Source organism: Mustela nivalis (assembly GCF_964662115.1).
Source record: "Mustela nivalis genome assembly, chromosome: 13".
Lineage (NCBI taxonomy): Eukaryota > Metazoa > Chordata > Mammalia > Carnivora > Mustelidae > Mustela > Mustela nivalis.
The window spans coordinates 62,227,975-62,255,253 of NC_139032.1; the positions used below are offsets into that span (position 1 = coordinate 62,227,975).

Consider the following 27,279-nt stretch of genomic DNA (forward strand, 5'->3'; position numbering starts at 1 on the left):
ACCTTCCTCTGCCCACACTGTTCTCACCGTGGGACCTATGTGCGCACAGCATGCATGGACCTGGCCTGACACGAGGAAAGGCTGACCTGGCTTCAGGGCCCCTTCTAGTCACTTTCTGTGGGGCCCTGTTCCTCCTCAGCAAAATGGGGTTAATCGTAATAAGGTGTTCATGTGTGCATCAGGGCAGCACACACATGCCCTGGGGTTATAGGGAGGAGCCTGGAAACGTGGGATCCCTGTCCTGGCTCTGCTCCTCCAGATGTCAGGTGGTGGGAAGGTCCTTGTGGGTAGGACAGGTGGGCAAGCGGGAGGATTAAATGGGGTACTGCATGGGATATGCTTAGCAGGGGACCCAGCCCATGATAGGTGTACATTCATATTAGTATAATTTCTTTCTCTTTGCTTTAGGATCCCACTTGTTTTAAAATTTTTTTAATTTTCCAATAAAAATTTTAAAAGATTTTATGTATGCGACAGAGACTCAAAGAGAGAGGGAACACAATCAGGGGGAGTGGGAGAGGGAGAAGCAGGCCCCCTGCTGAGCAGGGAGTCCAATGCAAGGCTCGATCCCAGCACCCTGGGATCATAACCTGAGCTGAAGGCAGACACTTAACCAACTGAGCCACCCAGGAGCCCCTCCACTTGTTTTTTAAATTGCAAAGAAATACATGCTACTGGTAACAGTTCAAGCAATGCAGAGTTGTATGAACTCTCCAAAAGAGTAGTTGTGTTACCTGTCCTCTGGAGGAAACCAGTGTTTAGCCTTTTGGGTTAGCCAATGTTGTGTGGATTATCTGCACAACCATATGTTTCCATATATTACATGTATTATTTAATAATCATATTAATTATATAATGATAATTATATATAGATGATGATGATAAAACCTGGATACTCACAGGACGCCTGGGTGGCTTAGTTAGTTAAGCGTCTGCCTTCAGCTCAGGTCATGATCCCAGGGTCCTGGGATCCAGACCTCCCGTCGGGCTCCCTTCGCAGCCGGGAGCCCACTTTCCCCTCTCCCAACCCCCTGCTCATGCTCTCCCTTGCTATCTCTCTCTCTCATAAATAATAAAAAATAAATTCTTAAAAAAAAAAAAACACGTACACTCACATAGTTTTTTTTCCCTTTACACACAGAACCACGCTGACAGTGAACATTTATGAATAGCTAACGAAATTGCTAACTCTATTGAGGGACAGTCCTTAGTGCTTTTTTGTGTGTGTGTTCACTTATTGAATCCTTGTAGCACATAACCTTCTAAACACCCTTGTAAAATAGGAATTATCCTTCCCAATGTATGGATGAGGAACCTGAGGCCCCCGGGTTCCCACCTGCAGGTGGTGCTGGAGCTGATGGAAGCACCGTGTGATACTGCCCTTCAACATCGGTTTTTCTGCAACTTGGTTTTTTTCCCCTCTTAATCCTGTATTATAGACATCTTTTCAAGTTAATAGGTAAAGCGATGCTTCATTCTTTTCCAAGGTTACAAAATACAGTCATCAATTATAGAATGCCTGTTTCCGTAGGGTCTGGTGAGGTCCTGAATGACACGCTGGAGGGAGTTCATACTATGGACAGTGCCCCCGTTACGGACGGTGTCCCCATTACGGATGGTGTCCCTGTTACAGACGTTGGTTCGGGGGGTGGAGCCTTCATTCATGTCACTGAAGAGGTGAGTGAGTGGTAAATTTCATTTGCCAAGTCGGTAGTCAATTTGTTTGCTCGTTGCAGACTTGATGGGAACTTGTACAGGGCATGGTAAAGAATCAAGGGGGTTTTTGCTGAAGATCCTTGTACGGAGGAGAGTAGACCACACACCAGGTCAGGGGGAGGAGATGCAGCACAAGATGGTCCTCACACCTTCCCTGGGGGATGGGTGCCGGGTCTTCCCCACGGTAACCACCTCCCTCCTGCTCATCTATGAAGACACACAGCCTTTTCCTTTGGAGCCCCTTTTAGACAGAACCAGATTGCTTGCACATGTGCGTGTCCACTCCATTGTTGGGTAATTGGCTTTTATACCCGCAAAGCCATTTTTTTTTTAAATGTTAGACACAGTAAAGTACAAAATGAAAGCAAATGTCTTCTTTTCACAACAACCTCTGCCAAAATCCCACAGATTCAGCTCATTCTTTCTGTTCTCAGGGGATGGAACTCAGACACTTCTCATGCTCTCCTGGATGTCACCTGATAATAACCTATTTTCACAGCTTTTTCCAAAGTCTAGTCTAGCATAATATCAAAATTCAGCCCCTTTGTCTCTCAGTTTCCAAGGAGCACATATCCAGCTCACAAATGGTTTGCAGTGGGGAGAAGGGAGGAGAAGGTCCCCGCACACAGATGATTGTCTCCAAAGAAATTCTTTACCTTTTCCTTATAGCCTGAAGGCAGGTGGCCGCTAACCTTGATAGAACTGATTTCCTTTCTTGTGTCTTAGTACATCCCACACAAGTGGTCTGGTCCCTTCTTCTGGCACGGGAAGTGTACTTAATTGTACAATGAATTAATTGTTCTTAATTATACTTTAGCGTAAGGCCTTTGGGACTTCAGCTCAATTTGAAGCAGAGTCTCATTTTAAAAACTGTGACACCACCCTCTCTTTTTTTGTGGGGCGGTGGGGATTAATGCACCGATTCATGTTGTAGGGAAAAAGGTTCTGTGGTCAAATACATTTGGGAAATACTGCACTTTATATCCTCCTTATGATCCTTATAAATCCTGCAGCGAGGAAATCTACCTTGGATCAGCTTCGTGGTTTTAGTATCCAAAAGAGCTACTTTTTGTGAAACAAAACAAAATAAAATGACCCCCACACCCTCCAAATTTAAAAGAAAAAAAAAAACACCTTTGGAAACTGAGATATAACATAGTTTGATGCCACTCGCAGCTAAACTGCTGTGTCCCTTTCATGCATCAGCTTTGTAGCATTTCCCAAGGAAACTGAGTCACAGGGAGAGACGAATCATGGGGGCTCAGTCTGGAGAAGCCTGGGGAGGTCAGAGTTGTTGCCTGCATCTCTCTGAATCTCCATCAGGGGCTAAGGCTTTCAACTTGTTTTTATGGCTCCTGGATGGGCACCTGGGGGAGGTCACAGGGACACAGATGTGTTTAGACGGAAGTGTCTGGAGTTGGAACAGGCTGACCCAGGAGACAGGGATCACCCGGTCACTGGGCATGTGCAAACTGATGCTTGGAATCAAACAGGAGAAACGTTTGCCTTGCAGTCTCTCCTGTCCCTGGGATTCTGGGATTCTGGGACTGTCGTGGTGTGGGGGTGATGTCACAGATAAGAAAGCGCTGTGAGAAAAGGAAGCTACAGAAATACAAGCTGGTGGAGAGGGGTGTGAGCCGTCTGATCCGTCCAGCCACAGGCACACTGGTCAGAACCACGGGCTCAGTGACATGGTCCCTCACGATGCTTTTGTTTCAGAGTGTGCGTGCTGAGGAAGGTTTGGCGGCCACAGCAGCAGTCAGGGAGGCCGAGCTGCCCCCCAGCCCCACTGGGGAAGCAGAGGCCAGCAGTGTGCCCACCGGGGGGCCGGCCCTGTCCTTGTCCACTGAAGACACAGGGGAAGGGGTCACTCTGGTAAGTAGCTCAGAGCTTATGCCATTTCTGGGGGAGGGCGGCCATCTCGGGTAGGGGCAGTCACTGGTCTTCCTTCTCAGTCTGCAGAATGCAGAGTGGGGGTCTTGTGGGATCCAGTCTGAGTGGACACCGATTTGGAGGCTGAGGGCTCTGCTGAGTCAGTCAGCAGCTGTTTGTGGACAGATGTGTTATGCTGGGCACAGGCAAATAGGATAGACCAGTTCCTGGGGACAGAGCTCTAAGAGGTACAATAAGAGAAGCACTGAAAGGGGCCTAGAACCCAGACTTGGGGGTCCTAGAAGCCTTCTTGGAGAAAGGATGCCAAAGGCCAAGATCACGGGGATGCCTGGAAGGAGCCCAGCAGCTGGCAGGCCAGCAGGAACAGAGGCCTGGAGGCATCAACAGGAACATGCAAGGGGCATGTGTGAGCAAGAGGGGCAGGGAATGTGGCCAGAGAGGCCCATGAGACCCGGAGAGCCACGAGTTGGAGCTGGAGTGTGTTCAGAAGTGGCAAGTCACTGAAGGGCTAGTGGCCTCATCAGAGTAGGGCTTAGAAAGTGGAGAAAGGGTAGGAGAAGCAAGCCTGGAGGCTGGGGCCTGGGATCGGAGGCTGTCACGGTCCGGGCAACAGGTGGTATTGGGTTGCTCTTGGTTTGGTCAGTGATGTCATATCCCGCCACGAGTCTCGGTGAGTAAAGGCTTGTAAGGCACCCGTGACGGCTGGTGACTGTGGGGAGGGCAGGGTTAGGCACACGGGAGGTGTCGAAGGAGAGGGAGACGAGCAAGCTGTCAGTGAGGGCAGCCAAGTCCTCTAACAAGAAAGAAGGCTGGGCGTTGCGAGTCCCTGGGTTTTGTCCCAGCACCACGCCTGGGGCATTGGTGAGAGCCCTCCTTCTGGGAGGAGCAGAAGAGAGAAGGCGCGGCACCAAGGGTAACAGCGAGGGACGGAGTGAACCACGTAGGTGGCCTGCTGACCCAGGGCTCATGCCTCGAGTGGTGTGCAAGGCGTGGGTTTCTGTGTGGGTGCCATGTTCAGAGCATTAGCATGAGGTGAGGTCTGGGAGCTGCAGGTGCCTTGAGGGCCAGGAAGTGCCAGCAGGCAGGCACTCACGGGGCCCGGGTGGTCTGCTGCCTCCGGCTCCCTCATGATGTCTTCCTGCTCAGGGTGTAGACGCTGAAGAAGGCTCGGCAGCTACTGCAGCTGGGGAGGCCGGCAGCACCACCGGGGAAGTGGAGGCCAGCAGTGGACCTGCAGGCGGAGTGACCTCGTCCATGCCCATCCAGGACGCCGGGGAAGGGATTACATGGGTAAGGGGTGCGAAGTGCCCCAGCGCTGAGTTCGCAGCTGGGTGGGTCCTGACCTTCTCTGAGGACCCATCTTCATTCTGCTCAGCTCACCTAAAGGAGCCTGAATGGGGCACTTCTCTGAAGGGGAGCTGGCCAAGGCCGGGGTATGCGTGTGCTAGAGTCCAGCTGGCTTGGGGACTTCATGTGCTGACAGCCCCAGCAGGCCGGTGGGGAGCCCGGTTGGGGGGATGTGGAGAGCCAGCGAGTGGGGCAGTCTCAGGGACCCACCACCTCCACCAGTGGTGGGGCAGGAGCCAGGGTGGGGGAGCCTGGATATGTGCAGGACAGGTAATGGTGGGCACAGCCATGGCCGATTTCTGGACACAAGCACAGGCTGGCAGAGGGCAGAGGGGATCAGGGTCAAGGGCAGGGCCAAGTCTCCTCAACCTTCTTCTTAGGCAGCATGGAGATAGTGTTCCCAGCTCGTGAAGGTGGGATGCAAATATCTCAGGACATGTGGCAGGTCTGTCCCTAAAATGTCATTCCAGTGGCAGTCCTGCAAGTTCTTCAGACTCAGACTCAAACCTGGATTCCCTATGTCCACTGTTGTGTCCCCACCTCAAATGATGGGGACCATTGCCTCCTAGTTGGCCAATTAAGAATTCTTTTCCGTCTTCTTTACTCCCCACATCCTGTCAAGCATCAGGTCTTGTTGGTTTTCTATCTAAATCTCCTGGGCACCTGCCTCCTTCTCCCCTTCCCTGGTGCCAGCCTGTGGACTAAGACAGCATGTCCCCAGTCCAGATGACAGCTGAGGCCCCGGGCTCATGTCCTCCATTCTCTCCCCCAGCTCCTCCTGTGGGGGCAGCCCTCTGGTTGGAGCTTCCCATCACCGTTGCTGCAGACCCTGGTCCCCAGCCCCTAACCACAAAGCTTTTCAGTATCTGGCCTGGTCATCCTTGGTGACCACACCTTGGTTCACTGTCTCCCCGGCTGTCAGGGCTCCCACCTGATTGACCTTCCTTCAGTTTCTTGAACATGCCCAGACCTTCTCCTCTCTGCCTTGAACCTCTTCTTCCCTCTGCCCAGCCCTTAATCCTGGCTTAGCCTTCAAAGTGCAGCTCAAATACCACTTTGTCAAGGAAATACCATCCCAGGAGCACCTGGGTGGCTTGTCGGACTTTTAACCAGCCAAAGCACTGGGCAGCGGGGTGCTGTGGAGGTGTCTGGGGGACGAGCGCCCTGACCTGAGAGGTGCACTCCAGCCTGGGGTTCCGGGGCTCTGTGGGCCAAGGTGGGTCTTGCTCGAGCAAAGTTACGGCCACGTGAGTTATCTATCTGGTGGCCTGGCGGCTTCCTGTCCTGCAGCCATACACCTGCTGAAGCAGGGCGGGTAGAAGAAGGGACCTATTCATGCCATCTTTGTTTCAGGGTGCAACCAGGGAGGCAATGTTCACAACGCCGGCAGCTGTGGCGGAAGTGACCCCCAGCACTTCTGAGGAAGAGGAGACTCGCGGGGTCCCCACCGGTGGCCTGGCCCCTCCCACACCCACAGTGGCCCCTGAGCAAGCAGTCGCTTCTGTAAGTGTCTCCTGGCATTTTCTGTCTGGCTCGCAGCAGGGAGAGGGGTCAGCATCCTGGGACAGGAGCTAGTCACTGGCCTTCCCAGCTTTGGGAGAGCCCAGATCAGGGTCGGCGCCCCTGGAGGGAGGCAGGGTGCTTGGAAGGAGCGTGAGAGAGCAGGTCAGGGAATCAGGTTCCCAACCCTGCGACTTCCTAGATTTGTCCAAGAATTTTCTCAGAGTGCTGCCAAGTCGGAAGGGGTCGCTAGGGGTGGGGGTGGGGTGGGCAGAGGAGGTGTGGGAAGAGGAGATGCATGTGTGGGAGGGGAATTTTGAGTCTAGGCTTCTGTGAATGTCGCATGTACTGACGGTTGAAGGTAAGCAAGTGTTGTGAGGTTGGGCAGGCACTGTCGGAATGACAGTCACCCAGACTCACGGGCAGCCTGCCGCGCGCTGCGTCACAGGCCAGGTGAGGTGATGCCTCTTGTTGGTTTTGCTTTTCAGGGTTCTGGTGAAGAGGAGGACCTAGCAGCAGCCGCAACAGGGGAGCCCCTGCCTGGGACTGTGGCAGAAGAGCTGGATGGCAGCCCCCCCGAGGGGCCCCCACTGTCCATACCTACGGTGGCTTCAGAGAGAGGGGTCACTCTGGTGAGTGGCGTAGAGGCACAAAGATTTGGTGTGGCCTGTCTTAGGAGAAAAAGAAAGGCCGGCATCCTGGGAGGGACCTGCCCCTGGCTTGCTTAGAGGAGGGTTTCATTTTGGTTCATGAAGTTCCACATTTGGGCATTTGAGGGGCCTGCGACCTGGGAACACACAAGGAAGCCACAGAACGCAGAGGAAAAAGCAAGAGGTAAAAAGGTAGGGTACCTGGGTTCATGTCCCCAGTTGTCCCCAAGTTCACATGAGAACTTTGTAACAGGCAGAGCGGGCTGAAGACACCAAGACCCTGAGGTCAGGTGAGTCCTATCCCAGATTCGGGGAAGCTTCTCGGACTCAGCAGGGACCCAGAGGTGTGTGGGGGTGACCTCCATGTCCCTTCTCCTACAAGCTTCTGTAATTCTGGGCCTTACCTGCATGACCTCAAGCAAACCTGTTCTTTTCCTAGGCCTCATTCCCTCCTCTTCACGGGAGGGCGGCTGTGAGGCCGAGTCAGAGGATGCAGGTCTGGGAATGTTTGGAAAGCTCTCTACGCATGCCCAGCATTGCCCTCACTTAAGGGCTGTAACTTCGTGCTTTGGAACTAGAGCCCCAGAGCTGATTCCCAGCATGGGCAGCTGTGAATCTGAAGGAAGCTGCTCTTCAGGTGTGAATATTTTTAAGGGACAGTCTGGTGACCAGAGTCACACCCGGTCACCTGCGCTTTCAAAGCCTTGACCCATGTTAACGGCATGTGACCTGTGGGACCCATCACAGCCCTCCAGGACTAACCCCCCTGCGGTGGTCTAGTTAAACCAGCCCCGTTGCTGGCAATGCCCCTGGGCTCACTTACTCATGAGAACCTCTTGGCGAACACATGAAACTACGCAGTGTTGACCCAGAGGCTCCTGTCCTGGGAATCAATGCTAAAGGAGATAGTCTGCTGTGTAAAAAGGCTTGGTTGTAGACACATTTGCTAATCTCCATATTACCCATAATAGAAAAAAGTCAGACACAGTTTAACGAGACAGCCATAGGGAGGTTGATCGAATAAAGTATATTCAAATAACGAAACATTATGCAGCTATTAAAATTACACTTATTAGGAGTATTTAATGGTGGGAGAAATACAACATAACAAATGAACAATGAAATCTGATTATAAGCTCGAGTACATTCTGTGGTCTTCACTATTTAAAAATAAACTCACGCACGAACTCGGGAAGGACACACCCTCCTTGAGTGTTAGCAGTTGTGTCCTCAAAGTGGCAGGACTGGGGAGGCCTGGCAGGTTCCTAATACATTCTAGTGTTTTCACCAGGGGTGTTTATGACTTTTACAGTGGGAATTTGCGAAAGGTCTAAGGAGAGTCCAGGCAGGGGGGACAATGGGGAAAGGGGGAGCCACACCTATTGTAGTTCGCTCTGGCACGTGACTGATGAAGAGAGGTCACCCCTAAGACAGGTCACCGTGCCAGGAATCGGCAGGGAAGGGAAGTGGAAACCTCGGTTCATGAGCAAATGCTTTAAAGGCACAGTAGGGGCAGCGAAGAGTGCACCCACGCCGTCTTTCGGATCCTTGTGAGTCTCAAAGTCACCCAAGGCCGTGGGGGAAAGGGACATCCAAGGCTGGCTCTGCCACAGCTCTGTGACGCATTTCTCATCTCTCTCTCTCTCTCTCTGTTTATGTAACACGGGGTCTCAGCACCTATTTCATGGGTGGTGGTGAGAATCGCATGAGGCAGTACATGGTAGAGCTTACCTAATGCATGGCTGCACCCAGTCAATTACGTATACAGGCCCAGAGAGGGCTGGCAGTTTGCTCAGGGTCACACAGCTCCCAGGAGATGAGTAGGGGTAAAAGCCTTACTGTCTGGACTTTGTCTCTTTGTATTTTGCACTGTCCCCAGCCGTCCATCTTCAGACATGAGCCGGAAGCCTGTCATCAGGGTCCAGGTGGCCCAAATGAGGTCACTCCACTAGTCATTTGGGGAATACTTATCAAGACCCTAGTGTCTGCTGGGTGTGAGGGGCATGGCAGAGGCTAGGTGACCAAACCTCTGTGCAGAGGCTCGCTGCGAGCCCCCAGGCCACACTGAGCTCATGAAAGGGCTCCCATATCAGAGCTGAGCTGCTCTATCATGTCTTTGGGACACGGACCAGGGCTCAATAACATCTTCTTATCTTGGCTCAGAGAGGACACGTGGGAAGGACAGGGCAGGTTGGGCCCCAAGCAGAAAAGGCTGGCACTGTGACCATTCTGGGGAATACATTGGCTCTGGTCAGGTGCCTGGAGCGTGTTATTTGGGGTAAATAGAGTCAGTTCTGATCAAGGAAATAGCAGAAGCAGTAAGAGGACTGAGTCCCAAAGAGACTGAATTGGGAGTCTGGGAGAACCAAAAAAAAAAAAGGTGTTGGGCTCAGGTCTGGCCACCTCTCCTCATTGATCGGTGTCCTTAACCTCTGCAGGCCTCAGTTTCCCCATCTGTAAGGGGAGGGTCCTTCCAATTATGGTGTTCTCCAGCTCGGCTCCCGTCTCTGCCCCTGAGTGTCTTCCTGGGAAAGCCCAGGAGCATGGGGGCTTCAGACACTTGAGTTTGCTTCTTGGGAGTTGTGGGATTTCCAGAGAGGTCTTTGCCACTTCTGTGCTCCAGTTTCTCCATCTGTAAAATGGGGGTGGCGAAGACGACCCCTCGAGGATGTTGTCAGGATGAAATCAGGTGGTGTTGGTGGGAGTGCCTTGTCTGGTGTCTGTCCCCACAGACAGATAACAGACTATTCCAGAAGCAGCAGTGAGGTTGAACTGTCACCGAGGGGCTGTGCCCATGGTAACCGGAGCCAGGGCCCCTGGGAGCCCAGCCTGCTGAGATCCCACCCACGGAGCCTGCTGCCTCTGGGGATCTTTTTGGTCTGCCTGCTGGTCCCGGTCCTCTTGCCTCCCTTCCACCCTCCCCCGGATGGAGGGTGTTCCGGCCCTGTTGGGGTCGGAGGGGCCGCCGGTGGGGATGGAGGGGCGGGAGAACTTGGGGTCTGGGGAGGGTGGTGTCCTCCTTTTAGGCTGGCCTCCTCGGTGGACTTCGGATGCTAGCAGAGTTCCCAGGAGCAGGTCCCACCACACAGGCTCTGTGCAAATGTACTGTTCGTGTTTCCATTCCTTCTGGTGGCTCAGGCCATTGTGTCACCTTTTTTGTCAGAGCAGCCATTTCTCTGCACCCTTTGTGACAGCTGAACGCCCCCTGGGATACTGCATTTTCTTATGTTCTGTTTCCTTTTCCTTTCCAAGTGGGTATTCCTGTCACTCTGAAAGCTTTTCCTGAGTACCCACCAAGGGCCATGTGCCAGGCACTGGGGCCTGGAGGAGATTCGGGTGCCACACCTGCCCTCCAGAAGCCCCCGGTGCCAGGGAGACAGGCCTACAACCCTGTGAACAGGGTGCAGGGCTGGTGGGGGGAGCAGGGTGGCCAGGACTTCAGAGGGAGGCACATGGGCCTGGCTACCTTGTTCTGGCAGCACCTAGACCGGGGTGTGGGGTGGGGGGACCCTAGGTGATGGGATGGGGAGGGTCCCTACTGCCTTCTTCCTTCCATCATTCCCATGCACACTATGCGTGTGATGCAGAGAGGAAGGGCTCCTGGCCCAGGGTGGTTGAGTGTCCCTTGGGCTGGCTTATGAAGAACAAAGCCTTCTCCCTCCCTGCGTAAGCCTCCTCTTAAAGATGAGCGGTTTCTACAGGGAGCTGAGGGGACAGTGTGTGTGTGGAGGGGGTGGGGGGCGGCCAGCACTCCACTGACCATCTTGTTCTCTTTAGGCTGAAGCTGGGGAGGGGCTTCCTGGCCATCCCGAACCTGCCAGGCCGACCGGACCCACGGTGAGACCCCCACCCAGGCTCAGCACACACACAGCGTGCAGGGGCTGGGAAGCCAAGAAATAGGCCCAGCCTAAGGTTCAGGGTGTCTTCCAGTGACACGTGGGGCCTTGACCTCTGTCAGAACCCTCAGTGAGCCCAGGAGCGGAGTCTCTTTACATCCCGTTTATATCCGGTGCTCTGAATGGCCCATATGTCTCTCAACCACATCCTGAACGACTTGTCGCAATGCCCCAGACCTGTTCCTCCCTCAGGATGCCTCCTTTCTGGGAAGTGGTGCTCCACCTTCCTGGATACCAAGACAGAAATCAGGAAGCCTCCTCCAGGGGCCCTCTGCCTCCCACCCCCCATCCAGTCAGTCTCCAAGCCCCGAGTCTAGCTGGTCCCTCAGACGGTGTCAGCAAGCCCCGCAGTCCCCACCTTCCCTCTCCCACACCACTGCTCCCTTCTCAACCCAGCCCGGACCTCCAGCCCAGCTTCTCCTCGGGGCCTTGGAGCGTGTGCACGTTCTGTGATTGAGTTCAGCCTCCCCTGGTTCTTGGGCTCGGGAATTAAGTTCCAGAAAGGGATTTTTAGAAATTCCCTTTTGTTCTTTGGAGGAATTTGATGGCATTCAACAAGTAAGCACCGAGTACCTTCCTGGTACCAGATCTTGTGCCAAGATACTGGACATCCAGCCGTATCTCAGGATGGGCCAACCCTGTAGGGGTCCTAGTCTGGAGGGGCTGACAGACATTCACACAGCTGAGCTTCAAGGCGGGTGGTCCTACCACCAAATCGAGACCTCAGCAGAGGTTGGTGAGGAACACAAGAGTAGGGAGAGATGAATTCCGCCTCCACCTGGAAATGGCGTGGGAGGGCTTCCTGGAAATGGTGACAGTAGAACTAGGCCTTGAAGGATGAGTAGGGGTTTGGAAGGCAGGAAGTGAGGCTGAGAAGATGTGAACGAGCACAGTATGTTCAAGGACGGGCTGCCCGTTGGCTGTGCAGCAGGATGTGGTGGGGGAGGAGGGGAGGGGTAGAAGGGAGCGGGAGGAAAGGCCAGAAGGAAGGTTGGCAGCTGCAGTTACAGGGCTACAGAGTAAGGAAAGACTTCTGGCGACAAGGCTGTCCTGGGGGAGTGGTAGGTGAAACCAAGTGGTGGGAATTTCCTCTCTCTCCAGGTAGGAGCTGAGACCGAGGGCTCTGGCCTGGGCTGGGGCTCGGACGTCGGCTCCGGCTCTGGCGATCTGGTGCGCAGTGAGGAGCTGCTGAGGGTGAGTGTGAAGACGGAACTACCTGGTGTCTGAGATTGCCTTCCCAGTCATCGGGAGGATTATATTTCTCCTCCACGTGTGTCTATGTTTGGCATTTTCCACTTTGATCAGTTTTGTTTCAAGTGAATATGAGCCTTAGTTTCTCTTCAGGACCCCTACTTCACCCCTGCCCCTTTCCCGGGCATCCAGGGCTGTCCCACAGCATATGCCTGTGACCTTCACCTCTTACTTGGCTTTGCCCCTATTCCCTGTACCCACTATAGAGAACCACTGGCCTCTTCTCTAGGTAGTATTTCACACTTGGACTTCCAGACTCTTCTGGAAATCCTTCCTACCCTGAGGCAGCCCCTCCTACCTCTTCAGCCACTCCTTCCTCTTTGGTCTTACCCGCTCAGCCTCCCGCCCAAGGCAGGGTCCCCACTGGTTCCTGGTTCCTGGGCAGCACCTCCCTGCTCCAGCTGCAGCTGGTGGTTTTGTCTTGAGGCCCCCAACCTCACTCAGACCCCCCTGTGCTGATTCCCCACCACTCAGTTGCCTCCCCCACCCCCTGCCCACACCTCAGGGTAGAGCAGGAAGGTTCTGGACTCACTGGGTAAATGGAGTGGGAGCCACATGGCTCTTCCAGGCTGGTGGGATCAGCCAACCCAGCAAGAGGCTAAAGAGTTTTAATAAGGGTTAGCAACAGGAAGTTTTTGACTGCTCTGTCAGGTAATCAGAAAACTAAATTAGAACACCTCTGAAAAGTCTAACTGATTGGACTTTTATTGTACACATATAACTGGGGAGAACACATGATATGAGGGGCTCAGAAAGACCCTGGTTCAAATCCCAGCTCTTCTAATAATTAGCTGTGAGTGTGTGAGCCCAGACCAAGTCACATTATCTCACTGAGCCTCAGTTTCCCCCATCAGCTAAGTGCAAACACCGCTGTCTTCTTGTAGTTTTAGTGCAAGGAACGGGAAGAATGGATGGAACATAAATGCTTGGTATATGTTTATCCCCTCCCCTGCTGTTTCTTAACAGACTTTCTGGGTTTTTAGGGTCCCCCAGGCCCCCCAGGCCCACCTGGCCCACCTGGGATTCCAGGAAAACCAGGAACTGATGTTTTCATGGGACCCCCTGGATCACCTGGAGAGGATGGAGCTGCTGGTGAACCTGGACCCCCGGTGAGCTGCTGGGTCTTCTCCCCCTCTCAGTGGCCATGAGGCTTTCTCTAGCCAGGGAGGCACGTAGAGCCCCCAGACCTCAGCATGAAGGCTCATAACAGAGAGTGAGCAGCTTGCTAATGTTTGTAAGCAAAAAAGGCCTCAGCTGAGTCATTGCTAAGACTCTTAAGAGGCAGAAGCCAAGAAATACACCATCCTACCCCCTCCTTTGCTGCTTTATCTTAGTCATTATAGGAGAGGCAAACTCAGGTGGAATCTTGGAATCCTAGGACATCAGAGTGCTAGGCCTGGAGCACAAGGCCACTAGAGGCCATCTGGTCTGACCCTGCCCTCAGCTCCCCTCCAGAGAGGAAGATGCCATCCAGAGAGTGAAGGACACTCATCCTCGGGGCAAGGTCAGCAGTGACCATGCTGGGGCCAGAGGCCTGTATTCTGCCCTAAACTGACACAAGGCTCCTGGACCCACTGACCTCAGCAGCTCAGTCCTCCTTCTCTAGGAAAGGTTCATTCTTGATTCTTATCAGAGATGCTGTGGCCTGATTGTCATTGTTGTTCCCAGGGCCCCGAGGGACAGCCTGGAGCTGATGGAGCCTCCGGCCTTCCTGGGATGAAGGGAGAGAAGGTAAGGACAGGGTGGGAGGGGTCCAACGTATGGGGGCCACCAGGCCACACTGCCTCTCACTTACCCCTAGGCCTGTCCTTGCCTCTTAGGTGAAGGACCCTTTCTAATCCCCTCTGAATCCTCTCTCTGCTGGATGTCTCCGTCCCAGGGCTCTTGATACCCAAACCTGAGCTCAGCATCTTCCAGCTTCAGTGAATGATGCTGCCTTCTACCCAGTCCCGAGAACGCAAACGCAGAATCTTCTCTAAGTCCTCCTTTATCTCCCTTTCCTGCCCTGCCCCACCATTTCGGGGGCTGGCCCATCTGTCATCCACCTGCCTTGCCTCTCTCCACCCTGATCTGAGGTTCATCTCCCCTCGTCCGCACAGCAGCTTCAGGCTTCTCGCCAGTGTCCCATTCTTCCCACCCACAATCCAGCTTCCCCCCACCTGCCCTACCTGTCCATCCTCCTGCAGTGGCAGGCTCCCTCTGGTCTCTGCTGAGAAGGTGTCAAGCCTTGCTGCTGCCTGAAGGACCAAACGCTGACAGTGCCCAGACCAGCCTTCCCAGCTCCGTCCCCTGCCGCTCCCACACATGGATTCTGGGTCAACCTGCAGCCCTGCTGTGGTGCTCTGGGCCTGCCCTTCCTGGATGGCCCCCTGCCCTTTGCACATGCTTTCTCTCCATCTCAGGTGACTTTCCCTTTCCTCGTTCTCCAAGGGCCGGTTCAGATACATCCTCTGAGAAGCCCTTTCAAACTCCTGATGAGCAGAAAGCAGCTGTCCCTTTTGCACTTCCCATTAGCACAGCATTGATTCTGCCCAGGACCCCTCTGAGCCCGTGTTAGCTTATCTGCAACAAACAGCTCTAGTGCTGTCTATGTGTCCTTCTTTAGAATCTGGCTCAGGCCTCTGTGAGCGTCTGACCAGCAAACGGGCCATTCCCTTCAGTCTCTTCATTCTCTGTAAGCTTGTATTGTCCTCAGTCTGCAAACCCCACATGATGCCGCAGGGGTGGAGGTCCTGCCCTTCCATCGGTCTCCAGCCTCTTTGAGGAGATAAGCCATATCCTGCAAAGGAGAACAATCAAAATGAGGCATACATGCAACTAATGAATGATGGAACTAAAAAAAAAGTAAACCTCCTTGCGGGGATGCAGTTGCGAGTTTCCCTGGGGATCAGAGGAGGGAGGATCCCTCCCAACTGGGATGGGGGGCAAGGCCTTCTGTGGACCCCACTGTATGAAGCTGTGGAAAATGCTAACTCCCCAGACACCGCCATCTTGGCTGAAATGAGTTTCCAGTTTCTATCAGCTCTCAAGGGTGTTTGTTTTAATTGAAACAGTAACTCGATTTCCATGGAAAGCTCATTTCTCAGAAAAAGAAGAAAGAAACTAGTTGTCGAGCTTTATAGGACTCGTTTTTACATGTACCAACTATTTCATAAGAAATTAGATGTTGCAGGAAACATCACAGACCTACACTGTTCCTCCCTGTCCTTCTTTCCAGCTCTCCCCTACCCACCCGCGCACACCCCTCCCATGCTCGTCTGGTATTTAAAAATACCCATAGCCACATCCGCACACACGGACATGGGGCGGGTACTGTCTGCAACGGCCCGAGGCAGCCGGCTCGCCCAGGATCACTGTTGGAGATAAATTACAGTTGTCTCCCCCAAATTTGCATGAGTCCAAATTTGTTGCACCACGTGTAGAAGACACTTTCTGGTCAAGTGAAAGCAGACTCGAGAAGGACTTGGAAATTTAGATCTAGAAAGCTCGGAAGAAACTTTGCAGATGACATTTACCTAAAAAAAATCTCTTAAAGGACAAAAGTAACCCGAGGTCCATAGTAGGGATGTCCAATAACAGAAGGGTGCCTGAGAACATGAGCAGTCTCCGGGTTGTCACACAATGCAGGATCCAGTGACACATCACTTGATCCTTGACTCCCCTGCACGGTATCTGTTCCTCAGCTTGCATACCTCCCGTGACAAGGGCCTCATTTCCTGCCACGCGGTACATGGCCACATAGAAGGGGATCATTCCTCACGCTGCCCAGAAAACAGCCTCTCTTCTCTCTCGCCATGTGTGGAGACCAGTCTGGGCAGTTGTCCAAAGGGCAGGTTTCCCCCAAAGAATAAAGAATTTTCCCCCAAGGAATTATTTGGCTGGCAAAAGAATATTATCCTATATATTCATTATTTTCAAATTGGGATTGTCATCAAAATGTGGATGGTCATTTAGAATTTATGCAATAGATTACTTTATGTTGAGTTCGATGACAGGCGTTCTCAGCTTTTTTTCCCCGAATTAAGAGGAGCTGCAACCCTGAGATCTTTAGCTCATGAAGGAACAGGACAAGAGTAGCCTGCTTTCCCAGCTACAGAATGCTTCTGGAAAGGACGCTTCTGCAATGTGCTAGAGATGGATCTCTGGAACATTCCTTCCTGCTTTGTGGGTGGCACACTGTACCACCTGGATCTTCAGCACACGGGGGTTCGCAATCCCCACTCTTGTCCTCCTTTTACAATCTGAGTCATTCACTGTGTTCTTCAATGTCAAAAGGTGCTGGGACAGCCAGGCAGGAAGGAATTTGTGTTTTGAAGTTTTCTTCAGTGCCCAGAACTGCGAAGGGGCATTGAGCTCCCAGTAATGGGCTTCGAGTGATCCCACTGACCTGCCAAAATGTCGTCGCTGGGCCTCGTATATATAGGAGATTCTGTCTTGCCCATGAGATGAGGGGAAATGCAAGTCAATCATTATCAGCTGCCCTTTCTCTACTGAACCCCACCGGGATTTGAGCAGTTCTCTAAATTTTACACACGGCAGAGCAGGGTGCTCTTGAGAACCTACACGGTGAACCACGCTTAATAAAGGTCCAGTTATGGGTTTGGGGCTGGTAAACAGCTTAGGTCACTTGAACATTTCAGTACTGGCCTGATTTCCCGTTTCATATCTTCTTTGACTGTCAGACGTGTTTGGTACAAAATCAGGATCATAGACCCCCATCAAAGCAAATCGACCATGGTCAGTTCTAATTGTAACAAGTTGAAGTTATCAGTGTAACGAACACCAAGAGCTCAGCTGACAGACATGTATGAGGCAGTAAGTTGTAACATCTCAGATACCACAACAGGAAAAAAAAAAATCAATGTATTTATTAGGTTCTTTGATGTTCTTATACTGTTGAAGTCAAATAAAGTCCTTAGCAAATTTAGTTCCCGTAAGGAGCGGAAGTTTCTAGTGAATTCTGCAGCGTGATTTTGTAGCACTCCTGCACCTCGGTCTTTGGCAGTATTTCCGTTGTGGAACTGGCCTCTCCATACCTCACTGCCACAGCCAACCCCGCAGCTGGGCTGGTTGGAATTCCAGGATCCTCCAGAACCCACTGGACAGTGAAGGACGGCTCTACCCTGTCATTTGGGGAGCAGAGAGTCTTTGCTGACTCTTGTCATTGGGGTTGCCAGTTTCCACTGTATGTGTTCACGTAAATTCCAAGATGAGCTCTTCTGTGCCCCAAGCTGATCCACTCAGGTTCCAAAACGGTGGCCACCGAATCTGTGAGCCAGTGGAATGGGTCCAAGTAGTACCTTTTTGCATGTACAAGCTGGATAAAATCATCTGTTTCTGAGACCAGTTAATCAAGATCCAAAACTTCCAGAACTTCCAGAACTTCCTTTGAAACTGCTACAAGATGGACTCTCAATTTGAAGAGCTGGAAAGGTAACGTGAAAAAGACCGTTTTTCACTCTCCAAACATCATTTTCTTTAACAAGATCAGCTGGGAACACAATAAGGTTTTCGGAGGATGGAGTCCAGGAGTCGAGAGAGGAGCCTCGTTTAATTTCTCTTTCACAATATCCCTGATTGACTGCGATGTGACTTGTGACAAGGTCGGCACTTCCTTCAAGGACAGATGGCGACAGGCCGCAGAGGACGGCTTGGCTGGTCACACCCGAGAAAAGCCGGCCCAGAAACCGCAGCCTCCAGATTAGGAGGAGGAACTGGAATACAATTCTTTTCTGTTTCTGCCCATGGTGAAAAGTCCCATGTAGTTTCTCAGTGGTCAGGTTGGTAGGCAGAGAAGCCTCTGAGCCCGGCCACCACCGCTTCCTTCTCCCGGCAGCCCTTCCCGTCCCGCCACCCACTAATGTCCCCGCTGGAAGGCAGGGGAACTCTACAGCCAGATTCTGTAAGTCTCTTCTCCGTTGCCTCTCTTGTGATTCAGTCGCTGTAGAGCACTTCTTTTTTTTTTTTTTTTTTTAAAGATTTTATTTATTTATTTGACAGAGAGAGATCACAAGTAGGCAGAGACGCAGGCAGAGAGAGAGAGGAGGAAGCAGGCTCCCTGCTGAGCAGAGAGCCGGATGTGGGACTCGATCCCAGGACCCTGAGATCATGACCTGAGCCGAAGGCAGCGGCTTAACCCACTGAGCCACCCAGGCGCCCCTGTAGAGCACTTCTTTCGACGGTTATGTATTTTTATTTTTAAGATCTCGAAGTGATCTGTGCTTATGCCATGATAGGTTGCCCACGTCTCGTGGCTAGAAAGCCCTCCCTTTTCTCCCTGAGAATACGGATTGTATACACTTAGCGTCCCAATTGGCTTGTGTTCTTCCTGCTCCTTCCCTGGGCGTGCATTCCGTCGGCACTGCTGCCTCCCTTACACAGTGTTGTGTTGTCTTCCCTCCGGATGTGTGGTGTTTCTTGCTTGTCTGTTTGCTTTCGGAAATTGGAACCGCTCTTCGGTCTGTTTTCTGCCTCTGTTGGAGAACTGGGCAGCATCTATTTCAGAGACTTGCAGGTTTCGGGGAGAGGATGGGGGCAGTGGGGTGTACCATCAGGCAGGGCCCCTCTGCAGCTGGTCTTATGAGTTTTGGGGTACTCCTGGACCTCCCTGGGTTCCCTTAGCCACTCGAGGCTCGGCCCTATGTCCTGACTCTAGTAAACAACGTTCATTGTTCATGTAGGCGTGAGACCAGGAGGTGAGGGGGAACGGGCACCGCTTGCCAGCATTCCTGCTCCAGAATTTGAACTTATCTGCCCATCAGAGCCACATCCAGCTCCTGGCTTCCGCTGCCTCCGCTCTGCAGGATCCTTTCTCCCCTGTGTTTTCTCTCCACCATTGAAGTCTCTGGCTGCAGCTTCCTGTGTTTTTGCCCTAGCGTTCCTTGCTATTTTCAGTTTCGGTGTCATTTGCCATCTGACTTTTGAGCATATTATTTTGGAACTCTCTGTTCTGTCCTTTCTATGGATTTGATATGAAGGGCCATCCAGCCCAGGGAGAGAGGGATTGGGGAGAATGGCAGAGCCGCAGAAGGCGGGTACATCACAATCAAGTGTCAGGACCTTTTCCTGGCTCCTTCCTTTGTGAATCCTGAGAGGTTCTCCCACTGGGGGGCCCTGTCCACAGTCCCCTGACGTAGGGCCATGTCTCTTGTGGTTGACCGCTCCTGGCCACCAGCCCCCCATTGGTCCTCCCCTCTACTCAGAGCTCATCGCTGGTTCTCATCTATGGAATCTACATCTAAGCCCCCTCTCTCAACCTGTACTGTGGTTCCCATTGGGAATGGACATGCAACCCACTTTAGAGTGATACCCTCCCCCCCCAATCCCATTCCGGGGCCACCCCAACCAGCTTTTGGTCTTTAGATATATCCAGAAGAAAGTCCATCATCATTCCACAAATCTCCAAAAGTCTAGGAAATACATATAAAGTTCTTGAAGCCCCTTTCTTGGCTTCAGGTAGGAGACATATCCCTCTACTTGCATTGTGGGAAGGTGGGAAAAGGGACCAGCCAGTGTACAGATAATTCTCCAAGGGAATTATTCCTCCCCAGTCTCTCCCTGGTTCATCTTTAACTTCTCCTTTTCACTCTTGAGGTAGGCAATGAGCTAACAGTTGAAAAACGAGATTTCTCCAGCTTTCAGTGTAACTTGGCTCGCAAACTGACGCTCGGCTCGGAGACATCAGCCCCTTTTAATATCCTGTTACTTAAGAGTCATTAATTCTGCATTTTTTCTTCTGATTATACCAAATGAGATGTATATTAATTGGTCCCTTTTCTTGTTTTTTGTTTTGTGTGTGTGTGTGTCTTTTGTTTTGTTTTTTCCCCCCCAGGGCGCAAGGGGGCCTAACGGCTCAGTCGGTGAAAAGGTAAAAGAAAAAGAAAAGGAAAATACTTTCTTCTCATTCGTGGCCTTTCTCTGGGTTTGCTCCATTGGGCTGGAGTGCTGAGGGTCTGCGCGTCTGGGAGCAGAGAGAACAGATCCCAGGAAGTGCTTGGGGAAAGCAGAATGGATATCATGTCTGCTCCCCTCCCCCGCCCTCCACCCCAAGGGCCGGATGCACAGAGCGCATCAGTGTGTCTTTACGTAAAATGTCAGTTAAATGTCAGTTAGCAAGACGGAGGTTTCCGTACCTCGAAGCAGTGGCTGTCAGAGAACCCATCAGCCTCATTAAGTACAAAGAATGATTTTCGGACTCAGGTGTGTCTTTTGCTCCTTTCACCGGTGAACCCAGGGCTGCACAATAAACCTGTCGTCTTCCTTACAGGGTGACCCTGGCAACAGAGGCTTACCGGGACCTCCAGGGAAAAATGGACAAGTTGGCTCTCCCGGGGTCATGGGACCCCCAGGGCCTCCTGGACCGCCAGGACCCCCAGGCCCTGGGTGTACAGCGGGACTTGGACTTGAGGTACTTTGCCCCCTTTTTGTGGCTAACGTACAACATGCACTAGGAACTGTGGAGCAAACCAGCTAACAGATGTTGGTCCAATAACAGAGACGGTGGTGACCCTCCACTGAGCCTAGCTTCGGGGCCCAGCTCCCCACCTGGCACCAGTAGCTGCTCGGGAACTGGGTAAGAAATACTCATTCTCTTTCTTTCCCAGGATCCTGAAGGGTCTGGAAGCATCAGGCTGTTACATGAACCTGGACTCTCCGGACCAGTGGCTCCCAGTGTAGGTTGAGTTCGGAAGCCTTCGTCTGGGGGGGGGGGCTGCCATCCGGGCTCTGCTGTTTTCAGTAATTCACCCTCTCTGTGCCTTTGTCTGCCAGCCATGCAATGGGACACTAAGTGCTCTTTATAGCTCGTTTCTTTGAGGAGCGGCACAGACGTTTTGTATAAAACATCATAGGGGAAAACTTGAAAGTCTTCTCTTTGTCCCTTACAATCAAGCATCTCAGCTTCCTTGCCTCCGACCTGCTGCTCCCTTCAGTACTAACACTTTCCTCATCTCAGAACCCTGCGCTCCTGACAGGGGCTCCTTCCGGCTGCCCCTAGCCCCAGGGAGGTATTATCCATCCTCTGCAATGATGCCTGCTCTCAAGAGAACCACCCCTCCCCATCTTTGTCCCATCTGACAAAGATAATGAGTTAAAGACCTCATTATCCTTGTCAGATGGGACCCAGAGCTGAGCATACCAGTCCAGGAGAGAAGCCTCACAGGGGCAGGCGGCATAGCCCCCTCCGCGATTAAATAAGACCCTTCCCTCTCCTGCAGATGCAGAAGGCTCTGGGATTCAGGGTTAAGAGGACACTTGCTCCATGCTGGCGGAGACCTTCTATGGGTGTTCATTCTTTCTGACTCTGGAAGGGGAATTTGCCCATCATCTTTTACCCCCATTATCTGGGGGCAAAATTCATGTGGGTGCTTAGGGAGAGACGGCAAGGCAGGAGGAGAGATGGAGAGGAAGCAAAGTGAAGAGAAGAAAACCCAAGAGTGTCTGTTTGTTTCACCAGGGTCCCAAAGGAGAAAAAGGAGACCAGGGACCCAAGGTGAGGACACAGATCTGAGATGGGGGTGGGGGTTCCCAGCCAGGTTCTAGGAGCGTTATCTCTGTACAATGACTTTTTTTTTTTTTCCCACTATCACTGCTGTATCCAGGGTGAGAGAGGCATGGATGGAGCCAGCATTGTGGGACCCCCTGGACCCAGGGGGCCACCAGGTCGCATCGAAGTCTTGTCCAGTGTAAGTATCATCCAGGTTGGAGAATGACTATTTTGTGCCTTTGCTGAAGGGGAGATAAGGTTGTCCATAGCTTTTGGGGCCTTCAGTGCTGGTGGTTACACAGAGGGCACAGAGCTGGCTTCTGGAATTAGAGTTCCCAGCCACCAGCATACCCCGTGTGTCTGTTCTTACCCCCCAGTACCACCGTTCTCTCACATGGGGCTTCCAGAACACTCCTCTGGTTGGCAGCATTTGCAGTCAAGAGAACGGCTGTAATAGAGCTGTAACAGAGAGGCAGAGGAACCTAAGTGAGGGAGCAAGTACGGAAGATGTTTTGGGTTATGAGAAATTCAGGAAGACTTTCTGGAGGAAGTGTCTTTGAGCAGAGACTTAAGAGCTGAGAGGATCTTCAGGTACGTGTAAAGGACAGGACCTCCAGAATTCCGGTGGCAGGCCCACAGTTCAGAGTATAAATGTGTATCCAAGGCCCAGGGAGCTGATGGCTGTGGACGGGGTGGAGAGAGATGGAAATTTGTAGAGAAGGCTGGGATGTGGTTGGGACCAGAGCAAGGTCCGTTTCATGTTAGGGCCTCACACTGGTGAGAAACTATGGCCCTTTGGAGACACAATGACGTCATACCAGTAGATGACAGAAAGACAAAAATCCCAAATAACTGGAAAAAAGGATGACTAGAGTTTAAAAAGGGGGAGAGAGGGGTATTAAAAATATCCAGCACGGGTAAGGGCATGGTGAAATAATCTCATATGCTGTAGCAACAGTGTGAATTGTATGGCCCTTTAAGACAGCTTTTAGCAATACCTTAAAACTAGAAATGCCCCATATGGTCAGTTCCACATGGAAAGATGGCCATGCTGTGTAGTTAGAGAAAGCAAGTTGAAAAATCATACAGGTAGCCTGATGCCATTTATGTAAAACAGGCCCATGGACACACACCCACACACACCCCGCCAACACTGCAAGCTTACTGTGCGCATATATATATATATGTACATATATATATATATAGCTTAAAAATATAGACACATGTTTAAAATTTTAAAAGAGAGCAGGCATGTACGTATTGTGCAAGTTTAAGGTTAACTGAAAGAAGAAAGTGCTAGGGCAGCTCAGTGCTGTTGTATAAGAAGTGGGGGAGGGGACGGGTGTGTTGGCAGTCAGTTTTGGATGTTATAGTGTCTACCTGTGTTCTGTCACCCTGGGGTGACCTCCGTTAAAGCCTGCCACCAGTGGGATGTGTGCTACCCTCTGTCTCATTGTCTGCTTTCTTTCTTTTCAGTCCTTAACCAACATCACCCACGGATTCATGAATCTCTCAGACGTCCCTGAGCTGGCTGGGCCTCCGGTGCGTATCCACAGCTGCCGCCAGAGTGCGGGTCCTACCCAGAGGCCCCTGCGGAAATGAAGTTGGGTTCGTTTGGAACCCTTTTAGCTCCTGAAGCGTGGAGCTAGAGTGTATCAGGATAGAAGGGAAAAGGAACTTTACATTTCTGAGAAGTTGCCATCACATTAATTTGATTGTCCTGGGAGTTTTGTCCAATGCAGTGGAAGCTTCCAGTCTCATGTACCAGAAGTATGTGTCATGGAAATCAGAGAATCAGAAGTAACAAACCCAGTGACGTCCGTGTGATGGCTTTGGCCTGCTTTTCTTAACACGATCTCATTTCACAGAATGCGAAGAGCCTAGAGAGACCTAACCTTGTGCTCATGGGAAAAGTGGTACACAAGGAGAGAGTGTGACTTGCTTCAGTTCTTCTAGCCCCTGTTAGAGACCAGGAACACTCAGGGAAGCTAGTCCACAGAGTTGGTCTAAGGCATAGCAGGACCTAAGAGGAAGGAAACTCCTTCCTGCAGGCTGTGCCATACATTCCCATCACCCCTCCCAGCATGTGCTGGTGACAGCTGGGGAGAGAGGTCAGCTGAGCCCCTGAGCCTATTCTCTGATAAGACCTCACCAGCCTCTGGGGCAGCTCGTGAGAGGCTAGGGCATGGACCTGCTTTGCCCTCTGTGGAAGCCCACATGGAGACTGAGGCTCATACCTCCACAGTTGGCTTTGGGGGTCATCCCCCAGCAGTCCCCACTGAGGTTGGCCTGGCCCCACCATCCATGTCCAGGGGCCCTCGGTGCCCTCCCCAAGGCTTCTGCAAATATCTGGGAGGTTCCTCTAGAGCCAGTCTCCTGCAGGGTCACCTCTGTTGGTGGGGTCTTCTCCTGTCTCTTCTGCACTACATCCCCTGGGGCTCCCTTCCCTGGATTTCTAGAAAATCACTCAAAACACCCCAGTGATCAACCCCTAAAGCAAACCCACTGTCAAGCCAAAGTCGTCTCACAGAGGCTCTTGGTATTTCCCAAACTATTAGAGGTTTAGGGTATTAGGTGGGTTATTACTAAAGCAATATACAGGCTCAAATGAAATATTTGGCCTCTCCATTCTGAGAGTCCCTGGGCCTTGTCTGCCCCCGCCCCTTCTCCCTCTGCCCACCTCTAGAATCTACCTTCCCTGCCAATCCCTGTGTCCCCCCTGCCCCCACCTTAGCAAATCCAGGTCCTCAGGGGTCCTTTTCAGTCCCAACAAAGGGCCAAGAGTGTCCTCCTCAGAGGACCTTCCCTCCCTGACAGGACTCAAGTCTCAGCCAGCACCCTCGTGCTTCCCCACCCCCCTGTACGCACAGGGCATTGAGAAATGTGTTGCTTTCCAGTTGTCTCTCTCTTTATGTATTGTGTCACACTCACAGACTTTAATGGATATGTGGGTGCCCGGGTCAAGAGACAGAGCCCTGACCAATGTGTAGTGAACCAGACCCTGTTTATTCTTCTCTGAGGGAGAAGAACGCCACCCAAACGCCCCCATTTCCACCCATAAATATCTCAGTATGCTCTCCGGGCCCACTCCTCAGAAATGAGGGGCTTATTCTCAAGAACACAAGTTGAGGTTGATGCTGAGTGATCTCCCAGAGCAGGAGTCAGCGACTTCAAATATAAGGTCCTCCCTGGCGGTAGAGAGGGAGTAGGGCTCCCTCTGGCTCTGTCACTAACTAGCCATGTGACTCTGCATGGTTCCTTCTCCTCCCGGGCCTCGGCATCCTCGTCTAGGAGAGGATCATGGGGTCCTCCACACGGAACATGCTTGGGCCTTTGGGAGGTGCTGGGAGGGGTGGGCCCTGAGGCCCCGCATTCCTGCTGGTCTCCCTCCTGCTGGAAATGCTACTCCTCACCCATCTGCTTGGTTTTTCTTATGTCACAGGGTCCGGAGGGCATACCCGGGCTGCCAGGATTTCCAGTAAGTACCACAGTGGCCCTCCTCCCTCTGTGCTCTGGGGCTGTGTTCATTCTGTTCTTTCCCCGTGGAATGCCACTCTCGTTCTGCATGACCAAGCTCTGGTGCCACCTTGTTCATGTAACCTGTCCTCGTTGGCCCCCACGTGAAGGGATCCTTTCCTCCTCTGAGACCCATAGGCTTTATTTTCAGCTCTTCTGCCCTGAATAACAGTTATTTGTGTCCTTGTCTTTTTTTCCCTCAATTTTACCATGAACAGCTTGTGGAGGTTGGGTCTTATCTCTCTCTTCCACAGTACCAGCGGAAACCAGACCCCGTGGTTGGCTTTCTATGAATGCAAGTGGATGAGTCAAACATTTCAGTCGGTAGATAGATAGATACGGTCGATACAGTTCCAGCAGATCAGTTTCCTAAAGTGAGATGGGGGATGGGGGAAGTGGAATCATAGACCGGAAGTCCAATAGTTCATAGGAAACCCCATTGGGGTTTCCATTGTGGAAGGTGAATATGCATTTCTGTGTAGAAACTGATCAGTTCTGTCTAGAACTTGGAACATGTGCTGAAGCTCAAGGCTCCAGAGTGAAATCTACATGATTTCTCCAAGACACTACAGCTCTGGAACGTCCCATTGCCAGCAGGCCTATACACGGTCTCGGGGAAAATGAAGGGAATTTATCAAAACTGTGACATAAATTGATTCTTCATGGTGGGATGATAAGCAATTTCTTTTTCTGTTTCTTTTTTACTTTTCTGAACTTTTTACGTTTTGTAAAAGGAGCATATCCGAAAATGACACTGAAAATACGTATGAAGTAACCCTTAGACACAGGAGAGAGCGGCAGCCGAGGAGGACACCTCTTTGTTAGGAAAAGAGGCCACACCTCTGAGCCCCGGCGTGGTGGCTTCAAACTGGTGGCATGTTCCAGAATACGTTTTCCTCTAGATGAGTAGTTCTGCGTTCCTGAGGGAGCCTACAGGGCCACTCTAGGGAGGAAAGAGGAGGCCACAAAGGCAGCTTCCAATAAAGCAGCTCTGTTTGACATATTTTATATATTGGGTTTTCATTTAAGTCTTGTTTGAAAAGGGATGGCAGAGAGCTTCATCGCTAAAAAATAGTAATCACAAATATTTGAAAGCCACTGCTCTCATGCATAACTCACCCATTACCCCAGCGGAGAGGACAGGGACTAGTGGAAAGTTTCATGGCAGTAAAGCGTGTGAGCCTTTTTGGGGCAGACATCTGGCTGTGAGTCATCGTCACAGGTATTGAGAGTCTGTTGGAGTTGAGAAGAGGTCAGCTCTGGCTGGGTGTGCAGAACTTAGCTCCTCAAGGGGGTGAACGGGCCTTCCTGCAGGGGGACAGGCGTGGGCGGAGGCCCAGAGGTGAAGGGGAAAGGCTCACCCTGGTGGGGTGACAGGGAGAAGGGGGTGAGGTCTAAGGCTGTCTGGGCTGGGTTTGGGTGTCAGGCTGGGCTGCCTGGATCTCGCCCCATAAGTGGTAGGGAGCCAGAGAAGAAGTAGGAGTCACGGAAGGTGAATGGTGGGTGGAGGCCGGCTACGGGATGGCCTGGAAGGACCCACAGGGCCACCCGAGGCAGCAGGATGAGGCTGTTCCAGTGGCGGCTGTCAGAGGAAGCCTTTGCTCAGTGTTGTCTTCTTTCTGCCAGACCCTGCCAGATCACGGCTTCCTGGCTCATGGGGATTTCTTCCCACCAGCAGAATGACCCTTAATATTCTACTTTTTGAAAAAAAATAATTCCACTTGGCTAAAGTATTTTAATCTTAATAAACCATAAAATAGCCTCTGATGATTCCTTCCAGGGCCCTCGAGGACCAAAAGGGGACACCGGTGTGCCTGGATTTCCAGGACTGAAAGGAGAACAGGTAAGAGGGAGCCGGGTGTTGAGTGACATCACGCTCCAGAATTGGCCAAGTATTTCCCAATGGCTGAAAGTCACTGTTAACTTCTGTAAAATTTCTGAGATATCCTTCACGTACCACAGAAGCTATCCCTTAAAGGATTGTCACCACTATCCAATTCTTGGACATATTCTTTCTTTTTCTTTC

The 27,279-nt window shown here is 51.9% G+C and overlaps 1 protein-coding gene and 1 pseudogene across 2 annotated transcripts in view; one reads left to right on the forward strand and one right to left on the reverse strand.

Annotated features, from left to right (window-relative positions):
• Nucleotides 1–27,279, forward strand: part of COL15A1 (collagen type XV alpha 1 chain) — a 101,813-nt gene that overhangs the window by 47,249 nt on the left and 27,285 nt on the right. The window contains exons 7-23 of the mRNA XM_082694514.1: nt 1,532–1,677; nt 3,436–3,591; nt 4,756–4,899; nt 6,310–6,459; nt 6,945–7,088; nt 10,884–10,943; nt 12,104–12,196; nt 13,237–13,362; nt 13,922–13,984; nt 20,085–20,120; nt 20,520–20,660; nt 20,857–20,925; nt 21,708–21,743; nt 21,853–21,936; nt 23,214–23,279; nt 25,180–25,215; nt 27,034–27,096. Of these exons, the coding sequence (XP_082550640.1) occupies nt 1,532–1,677; nt 3,436–3,591; nt 4,756–4,899; nt 6,310–6,459; nt 6,945–7,088; nt 10,884–10,943; nt 12,104–12,196; nt 13,237–13,362; nt 13,922–13,984; nt 20,085–20,120; nt 20,520–20,660; nt 20,857–20,925; nt 21,708–21,743; nt 21,853–21,936; nt 23,214–23,279; nt 25,180–25,215; nt 27,034–27,096 (1,613 nt within the window). The remainder of the gene's footprint in view (nt 1–1,531; nt 1,678–3,435; nt 3,592–4,755; nt 4,900–6,309; nt 6,460–6,944; nt 7,089–10,883; nt 10,944–12,103; nt 12,197–13,236; nt 13,363–13,921; nt 13,985–20,084; nt 20,121–20,519; nt 20,661–20,856; nt 20,926–21,707; nt 21,744–21,852; nt 21,937–23,213; nt 23,280–25,179; nt 25,216–27,033; nt 27,097–27,279) is intronic.
• On the reverse strand, nt 16,986–19,435 carry LOC309847225 (annotated as a pseudogene). The gene is made up of 2 exons: nt 19,386–19,435; nt 16,986–17,908 (listed from the first exon to the last, which is right to left on the reverse strand). The product of its transcript is annotated as an uncharacterized misc_RNA (transcript).